The 20,977-nt window shown below is 30.9% G+C and overlaps 1 protein-coding gene across 2 annotated transcripts in view; it reads left to right on the top strand.

Moving 5' to 3' along the window:
• Positions 1-6,089: 6,089 nt before the first annotated feature.
• The window catches only part of LOC145334636 (uncharacterized), a 29,768-nt gene continuing 14,880 nt past the window's right edge, over positions 6,090-20,977 (top strand). For both annotated transcript variants that reach the window (XM_080180170.1, XM_080180171.1), the window contains exons 1-9: positions 6,090-6,251; positions 6,559-6,625; positions 7,558-7,632; positions 13,832-13,917; positions 14,269-14,350; positions 15,386-15,456; positions 16,353-16,443; positions 16,987-17,036; positions 17,566-17,617. In XM_080180170.1, the coding sequence (XP_080036296.1) occupies positions 6,214-6,251; positions 6,559-6,625; positions 7,558-7,632; positions 13,832-13,917; positions 14,269-14,350; positions 15,386-15,456; positions 16,353-16,443; positions 16,987-17,036; positions 17,566-17,617 (612 nt within the window). In that variant the 5' untranslated portion in view covers positions 6,090-6,213. The remainder of the gene's footprint in view (positions 6,252-6,558; positions 6,626-7,557; positions 7,633-13,831; positions 13,918-14,268; positions 14,351-15,385; positions 15,457-16,352; positions 16,444-16,986; positions 17,037-17,565; positions 17,618-20,977) is intronic.

Genomic DNA, 20,977 nt, shown 5'->3' on the forward strand with positions numbered 1-20,977 from the left:
ACTTGAAAAACTTAAAAGGGGCATTTGCACATGACAAAACAGAGTAACTAAATTATAATTTATAAAAAAAATCTCTTTATTTATATAGTCCGGAGCCGGAGCCGTTTTTTAACGAAAATTACTGCTACAGTTCCGGCTCCACGGCTCCCGGCTTCGGCTCCGCAACACTGCACAATACAATCCTTTTTATTTGGGTATATTTTTAATTAGCATATCATATCTTTAAGTGTTCTTCTCATTAAATATTATTGATCTAGTGTAGTTTACGGTAAAATGTTATTAGGAACAACTATCTCTAAAAATCCATAAACGCTAAAGGCTACTAGCTGATTAACGACTTGATATACATGTGATTCCCGTGCATCGTTATGAGCTGCATTATGAGTCCTACAAATAAACTGTGTAATAGCCAAGATCCGATGATATACAGGGATAGCTTGATGGAGGCTAGGGGCGAAGCCGCTAGTATATTCTGTAGAATGGGCATTATCATTGGAGACGTCTATCAATTTATCGTCCAATGTCTTATCCCCTATGATATCAAAATTTAAAAACTAAGTATATCCTGATAAAATAGATGTATCTTTATTGTTTTTATTTATGTGTCAACAATTCAAACATTTTTTGCATAACTCAAAAGTACATTCTGCAATTCATTTTATTTTCCTTAAATAACACAAAGTAGAATGATGTTTGTCCGTACGTCTTTTCGTTTGTATGATGCTTAAGATCTCATTTATCATCAAAAAAATGAGCTCTACTCTTCAGAGAATATAGATATTGGTCCTGTGGTGGTTTTACGCTATTTGTGTTAGTGGAAAATACCCTCTCAAATTTGTTTTTTTCCTTTTTAAAAAGATTTTTATTTTTTTGGCGCATGAGTGTTGGTTTTAAATGTGTCAAGAAATTAAATTTAACGCAACAAAATATTTAATAAGCTAGTCGTCCATTTCCATGACTAGAATGCTTAATTATAGAAAAGATTTACACAGAGTGTACCTTTAAAGCACTGAAAAGTATGTAAAACATTCGAGGAAAAAGGTAAATGTTATGTTCTGTTGCTATTTCAATCTCACATTTTTTTAAACACTTTATTTTTTGCCTAGTTTAAAAAAAATTGTAAGCGAAGCTCTCATATAAATAGCACCTTTACGTTGCTTTGTAGGGGTTAGTAATAGGATAAACATTTTTAAAATAATGGTGGGAGGTGGTTTCATCGTTGACTTTTAGATTAGCTTCGATACTAAATCTGTTATAATTATTAGCAAAAAGATTTGACCCAGGCCGATGTAGATAATTAATTAATTTCAACTCTTATTTATGTGTAATCACCTTATTTAAAAAGTTACTTAGTAATAGCAATCTATCTTTTACACACAGAAAATGTGATGGAAAAAAAACGGAGGTAGGGCCTTCAACGTATTTAACATTACGTAAATAATGTATTTTTTGTTTATCCTGATTAATTCACTATTGTTACTTTTCAGAGTATTGTGGGATTTGTTTGTGATGTTCATGGGGTTAAAAATATATAACAACAAGATTTCTGTAACATACTTATATCTTGTGTTAATCATTAATAAAAAAAATTGTAGATATGTCTTGTTTTTTTTATTTTATTTTATTCAGCTGAGATTTTCTACAATTTCTACAGCATGATCTGTCTGTTAGTACGTAATACATAGCTCTGGTCGTTAAATAATCGTTCTTATGTTTTCAAACATTTCATGATTATTTCATAACAAATTTTTTCTAGATATTTTCTAAGCAAACTTTGTTTGTTAATATTATTTGTACGGGCTGATTTATGAATGTAGTCATCCTTGTTTTTGTTTAAAATATTGAACACAAGCCTGTCCAAATTTGTAAAGTTTTTGACCTAAAATATATTTAGACTGTACGCTTCAATAGTAAACAAGGATGACAACATCCATAAAAGCGAAGCTCTAATATCAGAAAGTAGGACAAATGAACTAAACAAGATCTTAACAAGAAAAAAAAAATGTTTGTAAGAATAGACAATATAATACACAAATTAATTATATACAGGATACATTACAAAGAGATACTTTCTTTATTAGGGTTCGCTTGTACCTTGTTGTTCTAGGAATCATTAGATGAATAGGATAACTAATAACAATAAACTAGTTAAAATTTTGTTTAATAAAAAACAGCAGACTGTTAAACAGTGATAAATAACATATTTTATGACGCATTCAATTTTAGTATCGTGTTTTTTGTTGTAACTCTTGTTCTAGACAGACGTACCGACGACGATTAAATAGAAGCTTCACAAATAGCAAATGTCTGTACATTGTAGTATTGTTAGAATTGATATATTTTTAGTTTGTCTCATTTTTACCATGTGAATTTAAAATATTAGCTTAATATAGTTTAATTATCATAGAAATATACACAGGTATACCTATTTAAATACTAAGACTCTTCGTGTAAATATATGATTGATTTTCATACATTACATACATTTTCATTCTATCATATAATAATAAATCAGTAAGTTTTTTATCTAAAGCTTAAGACTACGATATATAATGGTCCAATTGAGTTCTCCCTATAAGTGAAGCTTCACATACATATGTAGTTTCCAGGGTGGTTTTAGATTAGATTGTTTTATTTTCAGGTTTAGGTTTTGGTCTGCCATTCCCTTCTCCCCTGATTACATAGCCCCTCGAAGCCAGGGGAACAGCAGCTAGTACAACTATAAAGTAGTAGGTTATTTTTCTGTCTGAAGCTCTGATATATATATTCTATTGTAAATGTCGTCGACTGCTATGTTAAAGTCAAAGAAACACAAATTATCCTCTTTTTTTTCTTTTCGATACTTTAAATATCTGAGTTGCATTTTGTTTTTAAAAAACAAAAGACAACTCAATTTAATTTACTGAATCTGTCTGTTCGTTCGTTCGTCTGAAAGTATATAGCAGTATGAGGGTAATATAATTTTTTCGGTTGCTGTTTAATTTTAAGATTGACTTAGGTTTTTTTTGTGAAGATACCCCATTATTTTTCTCCCTCTCTTTTTCATAACCACTGTTTCCATAACTTACTTTTGCCGTTTGTCAATTAAAGATTTTTTGTTATTCTATTAAAGATTGGCTGCTTAATAAATTCAATTTTATCCCTTTATTAGGAATAAATTCCCTTTTTGTATTAAGTTACTTGTAGTATTTTTTTTATTCGTTTTAAATGAAATAATAACAAAGCAGAACATGTTTTTTATATTATAGTATACAATAATAGTATTTTTATCATTTATAGAAAAATATAACAACATGTTTTCTACGGAACAGAATTATCATAGGACAACGAGAGAAAGGTTGAAATAATGAATTTATTATTACTTGGATATTACACCAGATTCCCATATTTTATATTAAGTGAACTCTGTAGCGGGTTAAAATAACGATCCCCCCATCCTCGTCCTTTACTCCATCCCCTCCACTCCTACTGGATAAACGGCCCAACCAATTAATGCGTGGGGATATTGCAACCTAAATGGACGAAAAATTTTCTCCTGTCATAATAAATATCCACGTATATTCTAAATCCATTGTTGCACTGGAAAGTTAACTGAGGAAAGGAATGGGGGGAATATTCATTTTGTAGATTTATTTTATAATAACAAAAATAATCCAAATAACCTACAGTCTTTCTAAAATGTTGATTTTTTTTTCTTGAAAATTTTGTTTTGTAGATTTTTATTTTAAGAAACTCTTTTCTGTTTTGAATGTGTAAAGAATATAGATAAAATAGAGTTTACTAGAAAGCTAAAAAATATATTGATCTGTATATATAATATCCATGTTCCCCTTACTCGATATAATTATTTTAAAGAATATACGTTTGTTTTAATGTAAAATTATGGGGTATTGTCGGTTTCGTGACAACGCCTCTTAAGGGGCATTTCGTCGTATTTTCACAGTAGCTTTTCTCCAATTTCTAGCCCCTGTGGAGGTTCTGACCCTGCGGGACAATCACCTAACCAAACTTAACCTAGCCTAACTTAAAATAACCTATCAAAAGCTACTAAGAAAATACGACGAAACGCCCCTTAAGAGGCGTTGTCACGAAAGGGACTATATAACCGAAATTTGAACCGAGGGATGTTAGTATATCTAGGAAACTCTATGTATACTAGAGGATAAGGATAGAAGAGAACATACATACATATATATACATGAACATACAATATTCTGTATTTAGTCATAGTTAGAGAGTGACAGAGCATGTAGCTACATTATATTTACTTTCAATAAAAGTCCAAGGACAAAATAAGAGAAAAACAAACATAATTTAAAGTGGCATCATATGTTATGGAATAACAATCAAGTGTTTTAGTGAAAAATCAATAGTGAAATTACGTCTTTATGATTCTGAATGTTGAAATACATGATTTTTTTAAAAAATAAAGTTTTGGGTAAACCCATGAAATTAAAAGGACTGCAACAAAAAATGTGTTAGAATGAAAAAATTGTATTTTTTAACATGATTTATAGAAATAAATTTTTTTAGGTATTATATCTAAATTATTATTTTAAATTTGAATTTAAATTAAATTTTATAATATAATTTAAAAATATAAATCTTTGAAATACCCTTACTTGAAAACCTTTTTAATAGAATTATGATGAATATTACTCGTTTGTATTTTATTTTATTAAATGTGAAACGTTTTAAAAGCATATTGGAATAGGTACCAAAATTTATCTTTATTTCATATATGAGTTAGGCAGTGAAGTTTCTCTATAAAATGGGTATGTATGTATAATAATAACCTACGGTTTTTTTTCTACGTAGACTCTTTTTTGCGCATTCAAAAAAACCTAAAAGATTAATTTTATATTTTTTGGTTGAATTAGTGTTTAAATTTAGTCAGAAAGTTTCAATGTTGTATAAGTTTTCTGTTCTTTTTTTTATTTGTTTACAATTGCTTCGTTTTTATGAACAAATAATCATTTGTTTATTTTTCTAAATCTTTATTAATTTAAATTATCATTTCTTACAAAAACTTTATTACAAATCCTTTCGAAATTCTGACCAATTTGAATTATAATTGAGAAGCCATTTAACTATTGAATTCTATCTAAATAACTTAAATGTCAAGGAATTGTAATTGTAACACTTTGTAATGTTTGCAATATTAAAGTAAAACAATAGAGGGGGAAGAGGTTAAAGAAGAGATCCCCCCCCCCCCCTCCTTGGACCCTGTACCGATATTTAATTGGATTTTTGAATATCAACCAATATCGTCGTAAAGATTAACACTGCCAAGTCGATAAAACGAGTAGAGAGCAATTTGCTTTTAGACGAAAAAGGTCCTCAACACTAGATCAATGTAGTTTTCTTGATTATAGATTATACATCTACACTTACAGATTTAATTTTGTAATATGCAAAATAGTTTTGATTATTAGATTTTTAGTTATTCCGATGTAAAATCCTGTAAAATATACTAGTACCCAAAATTTTTAACATATTATCTCATATGTTGGCCTAAATCTATTTTGGTATTTTTAAGTTAAATTTTGGTTGCTCGCTTCAAAATAGCAGTCTCCAAACTTTTTAACCAATAATTGTTATCTTTAATTTTGTTAAGTATGAAAGGGGATGTATATCAAATATCGTTTATTGCATTATGCATAACTTGGTCCAATTTCCTCTAGAAGATCTCAACTAGAATATAAGAAAGTTTTCACAGGTTTAAAAAATTGAAATATAAATAGTAAATATTTCATAAAATATGATACTATTCAATTTATTCTTTTTAAACTTTTGATTAATGATTGTAGTTTTTCTTTGAAAAAGGAGAAAATTTCAATACACGTAAATATAAAAATAATTTAAAGAAAAAAATTATTCTAGTAAGAATATTTTACCTATTCAATACTAACAATTACTGTGATTAATCTGGTCATTTTCTATGTGATAACAATAACAGAATGAAATTCTTTAAAATAGTATAGTGATATTTTTTCAATGTGTAGAATGGTTAATTTTTATTATTAGAAATATACACATCAATCGTATTGTATTAGGATACCTGTTTAAATGTAATACATTTCAGAAATACTAAAAATGAATTAGCTTAGTAAATATACCATTTCTTATGCCTATTCACTATGGGTTGAATAGGGACAAAATATGATCATTTTTTCATTCCCTTTTAAAAATACAAAATTTGAAAAATAAGATATGAGGCTACAAGTCTTAGTTTTATTCCTCACTTTTTCAGGAATGATTATACTTTTAAATTATTAACAAAACCACTTTTCATAAAAAATATTTCTAAAATATTTTTTTCTCTTTATAATAATGTTGCAGTTACTAGAATATATTCAAAATTAGCTACTTTAAATTTCTCCAAAAGTTTTTTGCGGTTTCAATCAGGGGTTTAGCCCCTAGCATCAAAACCAACGCTGTCCTAAATAAGGTTTTTTGACATAGAGTTAAAATTCGTTTGCCATGGAGGTTTTGATAGTTCAGGTCCATGAGCGAAGCTACTAGTTAATCAGTTAAAAAAGTATAATTTTTAAACATAGTGAACCCCAATTTTGGCTCCGACAAAGACTTTGATCTGGATTTTGTACACACATTTTTTATTCAGGTAATATTTCATTTTTAGTTACTCTGTAATATACTTTGTCCGTCTGTCCGTCAGTCCGTCGATCTGTAACACTAATAAAATAACTTATACCATCCAGTAAATAATTTAATTGTTTCGTTTGTATTTAAACAATTCTTCAAAATATTGAAAATTTAATTAAATAAAATAAAAATAAATCTTAAAAGTCACAGCTTTCGGGATGTGTTTCTATAAAAATATAAAAATTATAGGCACTAAACAACTTCTCTTTAAATCACTTTGACTTTCCATCCATAACTTTTTGTGCTTCGCTACTTATGGATGTAGTCATTCTTCTTATTTTATGTCTGTTATATTTCTACTATCGTGATTTCTTGAAATGGAAAGTTTTTACGAAATTCAATATTTATAATGTCTAGACCGTCTTATAATTTTTGTTTTCATTTTGAAAAACGAAGTTAAAGTTTCGTTCGACACTAAATTTCATGAATTCTAACAGCTTTGAAAAAACAAGGATTACAACATCCATAAAAGAAACTCTGAAATGATAGTACTAACTAACATTAACACTTGTAGAGAGTTAAAACTCAACAAGCAGAATATAAATGTATAAATATAAACAAAATCTTAAGTGCATTTTTTGCAAAACTACTTAAATATAGGATATTATTTAAGGACGTACTTACTACATATTTAGGACTTGATTATAAAGATGTTTCGCCTATTACATAAAAATAAAGAAATTAATAGAAGCGAAGCCATGCTATAATTTGAAATGTCTGTCTGTAACATTTGGGGGGAAACGTGATTTTCTCGGCTCTTATAAAAGATAGACTGATATCAAAATAAAATTTCCCTTTAAATGCTTTTAAAATCTCCGTGTTGGTATTCTTATTTATGCTTCTCTACTTATGGAATATGGATGTTATCATTTTTGTTTTAACACATTTTAGAAGGGAAAGTTGCGCGTAACTGACAGATTATCAAGTCTAGGAGATCAAGACTGGGTGCAAAGATCTGCATTTGAGGTTAGTCAATTAATTATTCAGTGAGGGAGGGGACATTGGATTGTAAATTAGAGTGGTAACCAAAGTTCTATAAGTTGTTATATTTTTCTTTGGCTAAAAACTTTGGGTACTTAAATTGAATTTTTCCACGAATTGAGAAGAAAAAACAGTACTGAAATATAGCCGTACCTGACATAATGCTTCTAACACACCTTGACTAAAGGATAAATTAGAGGTCAAGTTTAAGTTATGTCAGCATTGGAGTACATTCACTTCCGCATTTGTGTCCAATTAAAGGATCATCAGGATTCAGAACTCTAAATATTTATATAAACTAACATTAAGTCTGTACTAAAGCATCTTTTTAACCGCGAAACAGATATAGTTCTCCTTTTCAGCTTTTCATGTTCCACCAACCTCCCAAAAGAAATAGCTCCTAGAAAATAAATATTCCACAAAAAAAAATATTTCACTTCTTAAAAAAAATTGAAAATGAGGAACAGTCGACTTCCCAACCCATTTCTAGGTTTCTAGGGAGGTAGCCGCTAGTTATAAATAAAACAAAATTTCCCCAATGTCTTGGTTTTTAACACTTAACCTTATTTATTTGTTTAAAAAACTAGTGATTATATGCGGAAGTGTATACCCAACTAAATTTGAATACGTCATCAAAATATCTGAATTTGAAACCTGAAAGTGAAATTTATTGGAGCGAAGCTACTGTTAAAGGTATTTGTGTATTTTAGGTCATGTTAGGTTAGGTTATTTTGGTTACAGGGTAGACCTGCAAGTTTAGGGCACCATAAAGAAAGGCCCTGTAGGATAATGGCCTCCCTGTGGGATTAAATGAAAGACACTGCACTGTAAGGGAAAGCACCATTTATGTAGCTTCTGTAACGTCTGCATATTCATAATAAAATTATAACCTATTAGTTTTGTTATTGCTGCGCTATATTTGGATACACTAACACTTTATGACACGTTGTCTGCATGTGAGAGATAAAATCATAAATTGCTAACGTAGACGCAGCCACTTAGCCACAGTTGAAAGGAAAAGTTTATCAGGGATTTAGGATGATAGTTAAACAAAAAATATAATTTTTAATTGTTAGGGTTACAGATATAGGGCAAGAAATGTTAAACTATTTCCCACAAAACATAAGTATATATATAAATATATGTATGTGAAAAATTCTGACTTACAGTGAAGATTAGACTGAAGATTAATTTGTAAGCAATTTAACTTTCCTTCTCTATATAGCTATTTAGTGTGCTGTATATTTCCTCCCCCGTAAAATATGTCCAGGGCTAATTTAAAGCTTTCCTAAAAAAAGGAGAACCAAATCAGACAATCTGTTTGTCAGATCTTTTTGGATCAAAATAATGTTTTTTTCTCTCTTTGATATAAGAACTAGCGCCTGCGCCACAAAACTCTAGGGCTTTGTATTCGGAGAGTGAGAAGGGTTAGAAAATAGTCTTAGTGCATTGAAATAATTAAATTTGAAAATGAAATAACCTAAAACCATCCTGGGACCTAGGTAATGCCTTCACGAAATGAAAAACTTTATCGGTTAAATTGTTAATGAGATCTTAACGGACAAACAAAAAATCTTACCATTGATAGGATTATCAAATTTGAAAAAATAATAAACTGAGGTTGTTTTATTTGTAAATTGAAGGACAAAAATGCATTCCTGTGTCTGTTTTAGTTGGGAGCACAAACTCACATTTTAGTACGTAAAAATATCATTACTTGCTACATGAAAAGGAAGAACAATATTTACTTACTAGGCTCTCACTTACTGTCTTTAAAAAATAAATGTGTTGCCACATCTATTTAAAAATATTTAGGCTTATCTAAACCGTTTTTTCATTTGTAAATATCAATGTCTTTATATCAAAAATGTATGAAATTATAATGGGAGGAGTGTAGGCCATAATTACCATAACCAACAATTTGTTGTATAAATTTACCTTTGTACGAAATTTTGGTATTTAGATGTTTCAGGTAATCTCACCACACCCCCAAACAAAAAAAAAAGAATTAGGTAGAGGGGGTAACGTACTATAATTTTAAAATTTGATGTTTTCCAGTGTACACAAAAAAAATTTGTTCGGTGGTTATTACTCCACTCCCTTCCTTAACCTTCATAAAAAAGAAAATAGTAAACTTAAAAATGAGTATTTTTCTGTTAAAACTTAGTTTCGTGGTCTCGATTTTTCTTTATGTGACTGTCAATGTTAATTCTTAGGTCAGCTAAAGCTTTGTTAAATTCATTTTTACATTCATGGGTGCAAATTGCATTACTCTTTAAAACTATATTTTCTACAAAAGTAAAAAAAAATGTATTACATTTTGTCCCCTAGAATCTCTAAAACGACATTACTGCTAGATTATAATAAAACATTTGAGGGTGAAGAGGTTAAATAACTTTATTTCCCATGCCAATTACCATGTGCTGACTCTCAATTGGATCTTTGAAAATCAACCAATGGTGTCTGTAATATGAACACAGCCAAGTAGCAGAAAACAATTTGCTAGTAGACGAAAAAGGTCAATGCAAAAGGGAGGGAGATAGTTATCTGTATATAAATCGTCGCTAGATGGGGTAGTTATGTTTGCGATTTCTCCTGGGAGGTTGGTGGTACCCTCTCCCCAAAAAAAACCTCCAATGACCTATGAAGAAATAAACTGTAGAGGAGAACCATATCGGTTCAGCGGTCAGCGAGATTCTTCGGTACACACACTGTGTATATAGTTTTTAGTAGCGAAGCTACTCTATAATTCACTTTGTCCGTCCGTCAGTCCGTCAGTCCGTCAGTCCGTCAGTCCGTCAGTCCGTAACGCTATGGGGGAAATGGGATTTACTCAGCTCCTATAAAAGGTAGAATGCTGAAATTTTTTGACAACGTTCCCATTATTAAGGAGCACAATTGATTATAAAACATCAATGACGATGGGACCGCTTTTTAGCAGGTTTTAGGCTATTTTTGTATTTTTCACATTTTTCTCCATATCTTCAGTGTTTATGTTGCGATTTTCAAAATTTTTTCAGTTATATATATCAAAATTAAATTTCCAGTTGTTTAAAGAAAACAACTATGAAGGTTAGACTGCCTTTAAGCAGGTTTTAGGCTATTTTTGTATTTTTCACATTTTTCTCCATATCTTTGGTGTTTATGGTCCGATTTCCAAAATTTTTTTACTTATAGATATCAAAATTAAATTTCCTGTCCTTTAAAGAAAACAACTATGACAGCCAGACTACCTTTCAGCAGGTTTTAGGCTATTTTTGTATTTTTTTTATATTTTTCTCCATATCTTTGGTGTTTATGGTACGATTTTCAAAAAATTTTCAGTTATACATATCAAAATTAAATTTCCTGTTGTTTAAAGCAAACAACCATGACGGTTAGACTTCCTTTTTGCAGGTTTTTGGCTATTTTTAAATTGTTCTATATCTTTGATGTATATAGTCCGATTTTCCAAATTTTATTAAGTCAGACTGTCTTTTAGCAGGTTTTTGCTATTTTTATATTTGCTATTTTGCATATTTCCAATCCCCATATCTTTGGTGTTTTTGGTCCAATTTATAACTTTTTTGGGATTTCAGTATCAAAATAATTTTTTTCCATTGTTATGAGCATCTTTTATGTAATTTACTTTGACCGTCATCATTATACAAAATAAAACAGGGTTTCGTGTTTATTTTCTCCAATAAATCAATTAATGAATACACTTTAAATCTACGTATTACCATCCATGATTTTATTTTTGTGCTTCGCTACTTATGGATGTTGTCATCCTTGTTTTTCTATGGAAGCATAAACCCTATCCTTATTTTATTGCAAATGTTACTTTATTTGTCAAGCGAAAAACAATATAAATGTTATAAAATACAAAAAGTAATGGAAATTTATTGGTATACAAAATAAGAAATCAATAGGTATAATATCGGCTAGAGTAGTAGAAATGAAAAAATCAGATACTTTTTGTGATAGAAGCTTAAAAGAAAAAGTATATCCAACTTCTTTAGTGCAATTTTTTTTCTAAACAATACTACAAAAATATTCTTAGAGATGCAGCTACTCCAGGGATCTTAAGGGATATGATAATAAAAATTGATGCATACCCCAAACCATGATAAACAAAACTACCCACCGTAGATTTTGGACACCAAGATTTGATAAATGTCACCAAAGTTTTGAAGCTAACGAAAAAGAGAACTTGACGAACCAGTATCAAAAAATTATAATGCCGCCCTCCTCCCTGACAAAACCCAAAATTTCGCAGACAATTAAATTTTTAATCTGTAATGTTGTCAGCATTTTGTGCAACTTATTAATAGTATATTCCTTGTTAATTAGATGATAATTACCAATGTAAATAATGTTCATAATGATAAAAAGGTGCATAATTACTATACGGATTAAACATATTTGTGTGCCTTGCGCTGATTTATTAAGCAGATATGCAAACAATTTGCAAAATCTATAAAAACAAGGATGACAACATCCATAAAAGCGAAGCTCTGAAACGGTAGGACAAACAGACATTAACACTTGTAGAGTTTCAGACTGAAGTGGCAGAATATAAATACTATAGTAATCACCATGCCAATTTTGAAATTTGATAGGACAATTCTAACATGCTTAAATTAACGATAAGAGCTATCCGTTACATACAGACGTACGGAACTATCTTATTATAAAAAAGCTTCGCCTTTAAAAATCAAGAAAATTAAATATGTATTTATATCTTATCTATAATGTTTATCTAAAGTTCACTATAGAGTAGCCTCACTCTACCACAAGACAATGCAAGTTTTGTCTTATTTCAGCTTACTTTTACAATATGAATTACTTTGTTTATTTATTTGAGTTCAAACAGTAAGATAAACAAATGAACTACTATTGTATTTAACTAGACGGGAGGGGGAACCTGAACTCTGAATTACACTAGTTCCCAAAGTTTTATAATGGAGATCTGAGGAGTTAAGAGGGGATATCTACATCACCTTTAAAATAGACAATCGAATTGACTGCTATCCCCTTTTTTATCCCTTTATGGTTTTACATCCCTCTAGTGAATCACTGACCAAGATATCCAATTGATTCTGAAGTTTCATAGGCTGGTTCAAAAAAGTGGATATTATGCTTATTATCATTTATCATTGGGAAAGTTTATAAAATTATCGTCAATTGTCTTATCTCTTTTTACACAGGTGAAAGTAAATTTACAAAAGTGCATTGTTGTATCTAACTGTGGAAAGGTCAAGAAAAGATTTGATGAAATTTAATCTCCTAATCCAATCTAAAAACACTTGTCCCTCCACAACTATTTCTACATTTATAAACTAAACAGTTTTGTCATGAAGAAAGAATGTTTTGTTTAATAGATTGTATACTAGCTAACTTTTAAACAAGGGAGTGAGATTTTATCGAAGCAGCTTATAGTGCCTAATAAAAATTGACGTCATACAATACAAATGACCAATGATAGGCTTGTATACATTTAACCATTGGTCAATTACAATGTATCCTGGCCTATCAATGGTCAATTTAATTGTATGACGTCACTAGGCACTATAAGATTCTTCATTTTAACCCTCAATACTCAAACCCACCCTATCCCTAAGGCAAATAAGTGCACGCACTTGCTTGAGTACATGAAAATATCTTGCCATAACTTTTTGTAATTTTACATAAATATGTGAAATAATAATTTGTCAAAAAAATAGGAAATGCCATCTTTTCTAGGAGAGTTTTCTTTTTGGAGGATGAATGTTAAAATAATTTAAAAGCCCTTCTAGGAACCTGTAAGAAGCTTCATTACAAAGGAAATCAATATTGGTTTAGTGATTAACAAGATCTTTTGGTACAATTGACAAACACACAGACAGACTCAGAAAGAGAAGGACAACATTCATGTTACTTTTAAATCAGGATGGTGTTTTTTATGCTTCTTATGAATGTGTAAGCTTGTTCTTTATAAAATTGTATTTTTGGCTTTAAAAAAAAATATTTAGGGAGCTGTAGGCTTAACAAACGAGAATTGGACAAATCAGAACTTGACAATAGAAAATTGGACCAATCAGAAGTTGATAATAGAGTATTAAACCAATCGGAACTTAACAAAATATTGGACCAATCAAAATTATTGTTTAGGGTACTGTAGGCTTAATAATAGAGAAATGGACCAATCAGAATTATTGTTTAGGGTGCTGTAGGCTTAACAATAGAGAATTGGACCAATCAGAAGCTAGAATTTCCAGAATTAAGCATTAGTGAAGGAGCATTGGACAGGTAAAAATAATTTCACGTCTCATTCTTCATACAGATTGTTCCTTTTAAATATTGGATGAGAATATTTATCCTTATAGGTTAAGTACTATATCATATCCATTGATTTTTTTAATTGTTTCGAATATGGAGGGGTTAGCTTTCCCAATGGCGCAGTCTTTTGTAGCACTTTTAGAGATAGTAATAGTCTGTAAACAGAATAAGATATACCATTAAATATTATTGCTAAAAGTTATTCTTCAAATTTAGGACATATTTAGTAAATATATAAAGTTAATTGATGAAAATAAGGGGTTGAAAATGTTTTCTATATAAATGATATATGTATACGTATAATGATCTTTTTTTTATTAGATGGTTAAAACCAGTCACAGTTCTGCCCCATACCAGAGATGTTGTCCTGCTGGGAATTACAGGCAGAGGACATTCTACCAAGGTATTATTGTCCTAATTCAATTTGTTACAAAACTCAGGGAGTAAGGGAGGGGACAATGGATCGAATATTCAATTTTTAGGAGTCTTAGACTTTGGGTACTGGCTTAAAGGGAATGTGCAAGAGTTTAGCAGTTTATGACTGAGTTTGGGTACTTGCGCAAGAAAGGCCGCTACTCGCTGTGTTAGTTTTGAATATATATAGTTTTGCAGACAGAGAGTAGTTTAAATATAAATACACGGCCCCCTCACATACTCTATTTCCCTCCCTTCTCCCCCACCTCCTTAGACGTAGTAGTAGATGAGAAAGGGAAATGGAGAAGGGAGAAATAAACAGGATAAAAAGGGGCAGGAAGGCGTGCCAGTCAGCTAGCAGTTACCCTACAGCCTGCATGCCCCTTTTTTCCGTGTTCACATCACTTGCCCCCAAATCTCTTTTCTCTTTCCCTGTCATCTGGAGAGTTGCACGGAGATTTTTCTAGTAATTAATTACAGAATGGTTATGTCAGTCTGTAATACTGATAATCTAATTTTCAAATGATTGCTTTTTTTATTGGAACTTTTTTCTTAGTTTATGGTTTTCTAGATTTAATCAACAATCACTTTACATTTTCCACCAAATTTTCTGGATTATTCTGGATTTCATGGCCTTTCTTCAAAAACTCTTAAATTGAATTAATTGCCCATTGTTCCCTCCCTTACTGTACAAAACTGCATAAATACAGGATACTGTTTAAAGACATGCTGACATTATTAGTACTTTATTATAGAGATGCTTCGCTTATAACATTGTACCTTGTTGTTATAGAAATCGGTATTTATTACAAAAATCAGATGAATCGGATTTTAACATTTAAAAAATTTGTCAAAAAAGTAAAAATCAACATGTTTTAAATGGACGTACGGACTTTCTGGAATCGATTATAGAGTTACAACACTTTCTAAATCGTACATATCTGTAAAAGGAATCAACATGCAATGTTTGAAATCGATAGGATAATTCTAACTTGTCGAGGAAATGATTATTATATTTATGTAGGGATCTGTGTCTTACCTGATTGAAGATAGCTGGCCTCGCCTATGGGTCAGCCTGGGGTGGCATGCTACTAAGTAAGTACATTAATTAAGGGTATACTTATTTGATATGATAGGTATACCTATGTGGAAGATAGCTGGCCTCGCCTATGGGTCAGCCTAGGGTGGCATGCTACTAAGTAAGTATATTAATCTAGGGTATAACTCTCTAGCTAATGTTTTTTTACCCCAAGGTTGAAGATTTCCTTACATATTCTTGATATTTTAGAGGTCTTTAGTAAAATATAAAGACACACACACCCAACTATTTGTTTATATCCGGTGTGGGCGTAGTGCTAGCTCTAAGGAAGATAAACCTTGACATTCGAGAGGTCTTAAGTAACCTACAAAGACAGACAGTCACACGTCCATCTACTATCTGGAATCGGAGTGGACAGACAGACACACACCCAACTACTTATCTAGGTCCGGAGCTCTAGGGAAGACAAGCCATGACACCCTAGAGATCTTAAGTAACATAATAAAATAGAGAGACACACACTCAACTATTTGTTTAGATCCGGAGTGGACGTAGTGCTAGCTCTAGGGAAGAAAAACCTTGACATTTTAGAGGTCTTAAGTAACAAAAAAACAGACAGACACACACCCAACTATTTGTTTAGATCCGGAATAGACGTAGTGCTAGCTCTAATGAAGATAAAACTTGACATTTTAGAGGTCTTAAGTAACATACAAAGACACACACACACACAACTACTTGTTTATTTCTTATGTGGACGTAGAACTAGCTCTAAGGAAGATAAACCTAGACATTTTAGAGGTCTTAAAGTAACATATAAAGATAGACACACACACACAACTATTTGTTTAGATCCGGAGTGGACGTAGTGCTAGCTCTATGGAAAACAAACCTTGACATTTTAGAGGTCTTAGAGTAAAATACAAAGAGACACATCCATCTACTTATCTAGGTCCGGAGTGGATGTAGTGCTAGCTCTAGGGAAGACCAATCTTGATTATGATGATCTGTTACAGCACGAATCAATAGCACAAAGCTTTAAGGTAGGTTTCACACTTTTTTAGTCGCGTAGCTACTCTGTAAGAGTTTGGGTCTTTTTTTGTCCGGTATAAATATTTAATTTTAAAACTATTCTCAGACTTTTAAATTTAAGAATCTCTATCTTTATGTTCACCTCGTTTACTCTCTATCATTCCCCCTTACATTTTCTCTCTATTTATCTATCTCTCTCTTATCCTCCCTCTTTCCTCACATAGTCAGGTTATGTGCACACCTATCTATTTCAAATGACTATAACTTTCTTGTGTTTAAAACAAATTTTGAAATATAAAATATTAAACTTAATATTAAAATTTTGGTAACCCCTCTAAAAACTGTTTCTTAATCATCTATTTTTTGGGGATTTGTCATCTAAAATATTTGTAATTCTCCTCCCAAAAGACTTATGGGGGTAATTAAAAATTCCCACTCCCCTCTATTCAAATTTTGCACCCTGGGGTAAAAACTTTAGGGAAGGTAAAAAAAAATTATCCCCCTTCCCCAAATGAAGATTTGTTTATGAAAGATTAATTAAAGTTTGTTGTTAGGATGGAATGAGATTCTATAAAGCAACTGAAAAATATATTCTTACTGTCAGGTACAGATATTACTTAGATAGATAGATAGATAGATAATATAAATGTTGGTGAATTTCATTAAAAAGTTTTCCGCTTGAAACTTTTATTTTGAATATTGATTCTTCTCTAACGGATAAAGCAGCAACATTTTTCTTTTTGTTATTGAAGAACTTCCCATCCCCCAATTATTTAAATTTTTTGAAATTTATTTTCAGGGCAGGTTAGGTTTATTTAGGATAATATGTAGAACCAGTCCTATAATGTAAAAGCTTGCATTGGACGGTGATGTGTTGGAGGGGGGGGGGGGGGGCGGGGTATCTATTAAACTGTAGTTTACCAATAAAACATGAATATCTGATATATTCTTGTGTTGAAGAGGGTGCGGAGTCCCCCCGACTTCCCATCAACTGTAACTGCACCAAAATCACTCTGTGATAAAAAGTAAAGTTTTTTATTCCATACAAATTACAATTTAAGATTTTCATGATTTTGCAAATGGCGATTCCGATGACGATTAGACACATTGGCATTAACATATTTTGTTTGTAGATGTGACAAGGAGGGGGCGAATTATCATTTAACAATGTCCTTATTACCGCAGGTAAGTTTTTATGTATTCTAAAGTAGCGGGATGTGTTTGTGTGTGTTTTAAGCGAAATGATCACAATGAAATTATCAAACTTCATGTTAAAGTGTGTGAAATCAAAAGTTTTTTTTTCTTGATATTTTAGTAACAAGTTACACTAAGGAAATCTAATTTTGTCCCTAAAACAAGGATTATTATGTACTAAATTAGCGCAGCAATAACTCTCCAACAACATTTTTGTTAAAAAAATTCAGAGATCTTAAGAGTGAATGATAAAATGATATACATCCACAGCGTTATTGAGCCAACGAACATGATATCGGGGTTTTAAAAACTTTGGTTCCAGTGTCCCTTCCCACCCAGGAAATACTGCAGACAGACATTATATAGTAGGCTCGCAACTAAAAATGTATTTTCACGTACTACCATAATATAGTTTTGTTTGGATAAATCAAAAAATGTTTCTTGCCAAATTAATCCTAAAGCATTATTATTTTCATATTGTGAGCCTTATTTTTTCTTATCATAAAGAAATGAAAATCATATATTATTATTAAGGTTCTTTTGTTTGTGCGTTAAGATCCCGTAAACAACTGAATTGATAGAGCACTCCAGTTTAGGGATGCTTTAAATAGATTCCTGGATGTTTTTAGGATAACTAGATTTCTAGGGCTTAAAATGCTGGATATCTGAATACTAATGGATCTTTAATAACCTTTTTATGGCAGCTTGACTTTTGTAAAGTGTTTGATTTTTAAAACTTTACAATAAAAAGTTACTTTAACAGACACCCTGTTACTATTTTGTAAAAGTATTATTCTCGCAAATGGTGATATTGCTGCGCTATTTTAGGACATCCAGGGTGAAAATTAATCTGCCAGAGAGACCTTTTTTTAAACAAATATTGATATTTTTTGTACAAAATGAAAGAGTTATCTTAATTCTTCTTGCACTACTTAATACACGGTGGCATAGAGCATTTTTTATGCTTTGTACCTATCATTGCGGCTACATATTTTTGAAATAATAAAAATTACTTCAATATATTTGATGTATTTTTTACAGAGAACAAGGTCATATAATAGTTTTTGAAATAATAAAAATTACTTCAATATATTTGATGTATTTTTTACAGAGAACAAGGTCATATAATAGTTTTTTCTTTATTCCTTTTGGTTGTGTCAGAAAAACGGAAGACACGGTTTTATTTGATTCACCGTGCACATATTCTTGTTAGACCTACAGCTGTAATGGGCAATGATTATATTACAAACTAATTCCGTGTGATTGGTCAAGAACAATAATTTTCATAATTAGTGCATCAATATTTTGATGAACCCAGAAAGAAGAGTAGAGTGTTAAACAGTTAAAATTGGGGAACATTATATTCTCAATGTAATAAAAAAAACTTGAGTTGCCATTTTCGTTAATTAGTGTTAAATTTTAGGCGTTTTAACGCACTTTAACGGATCGATGTAGAAATAGACGGACATACCCAAATTCAAAAAGTAGCTACGCTACTGAAAATCTAATAAAGCCCTCGGGGTGTAAGATGCCCACCATCCCACTAGGGCTAATCCTATTTATATTAATTGTTTATTATATGTTTATTCCCCCTCATAGGGGTGAAGAAATAGGAAAATGGGCAATATAAAGTAATAACTAATATGAATTGAACATTTCTTTAAAATAAGAAAGTATGCACATAATACATAAAATTCCCTTTTTATAGATTAAAATTAGTGGTTGAAACGTTTAAACACTAGCTTGATGAAACAACCAATGAAAATTCATTATAGTTTCCAAAGTTGTATATTCAACTTTATGATAAAACTTTAGGGACTAGTGTAATAAACAGCCTATTATCCCCTCTCTCTCTGGGGAAAAAGAAAGTACATTTCATTAAAACTAATTATGAATTTTGTTCATTTAAGAAATTTATATATATATTTATTCCTGGTGTTTTTAATTCATAATACATTAGTAAAACTAATGCGTATTGTATTTGTATTTGTACAAAATCCCAAACTAATTTTCTATAACTTGTTGTGTTATATTATACTAGCGGCTTCGCCCCTAGCGTCTAGGGGCTTTGCCCCAAGAGGTAATTAAAAAAATAAGGTAGTACATGTGGTGGATCTTCATCTTCATCATATTATAATTATACATCAAAAAAAAAAATTTGGATCCTCATCTTCTTCAAACTATATATCAATTATACATAAAAAAAAAAAAATTTGGATCCTCATCTTCTTCAAACTGTATATCATCAAAAAAAAAAAAAAAAAAAATGGGGGGGATTTTTTTTGTTTTGGGGGGGGTTGGGGGTGTCCCACCCCCCAAGAAAATAGCTTAAAACCACCACAGGACCAATAGGTATATACCCTGAAGAGTAGAATCCAATCAGTTCAGTGGTTACCGAGATCTTAAGGGACGGACGGACAGACAGACGGACAGACGGACAGACAGACATCGTTCTACTTTGTATTATAGATACAAATTCGGAGATTCTATCAGGGAGCTAAAGGGATAAGACAATGGAGATGAATTGATAATCATACCCACTACTGTAAATTAATATAATTGGTGGAAAAGTTTAGTCATTACAAGTTTGTCAACAAGTTTTTTAAAAAGTACCTAAAGTTTGTAAGCCAACGTGTTTTAAAACTTTGGGTACCAGTAACGTATTGTCCAATGTCCCCCTACCTACCTGGATATAATGGTCAATTTTACCAATAACAATTAAGCAAAATAAGATTTGTTGTATTTGTAAAATAGATATTTTCTTTCTATTAAGAATAGATTCCCTTGCAGTGTGTTTGTTAGTAGCGAACCTACTTTATAACTCACTTTGTCTGTCCGTCAGTCTGTATTTCTATGGGGAAAATGTGATTTACTTATCTACTATTAAAAATAGACACCTGAAATTTTCAGTAAAGATTCCTAAAACATGCACATCTAGTCTATACATTATTTTGACCGTCTGTCTGTCGATCATGCTTCAAAAGACATAAACCTTGTCTTCTTTACAGGTTTCGTGAACATGTGCTCTATAACTCACTTTGTCCGTTTTATATTCCATGATTCTTTTTTGCTCCGCTACTTATAGATGTTTTTGAATGTAACTCTAGTTTTCGTAAGATTTTTTTTATTTATTAGGTCAGGTATTAGATTCAGCCATTCCAAAAACCTTTAAACCTCTGTAGGCATAAAATTTTTTTTTTTTATTTTTCAAGATAATTTTGTATCTTATCAATAGTTTTCTTTACATGAAATCACAATTTATTTGATCTATGATGCTAAGAGTTCGAAAATTAGATTATAAAAAACATTTAACTTACTATCAAAGGGCAATAAAGCTAAAAAATTTATCAA

The sequence above is a fragment of the Acartia tonsa genome, chromosome 12 (genome assembly GCF_053477335.1).
Source record: "Acartia tonsa isolate MP-2025a chromosome 12, ASM5347733v1, whole genome shotgun sequence".
NCBI classification, from domain to species: Eukaryota; Metazoa; Arthropoda; class Copepoda; order Calanoida; family Acartiidae; genus Acartia; species Acartia tonsa.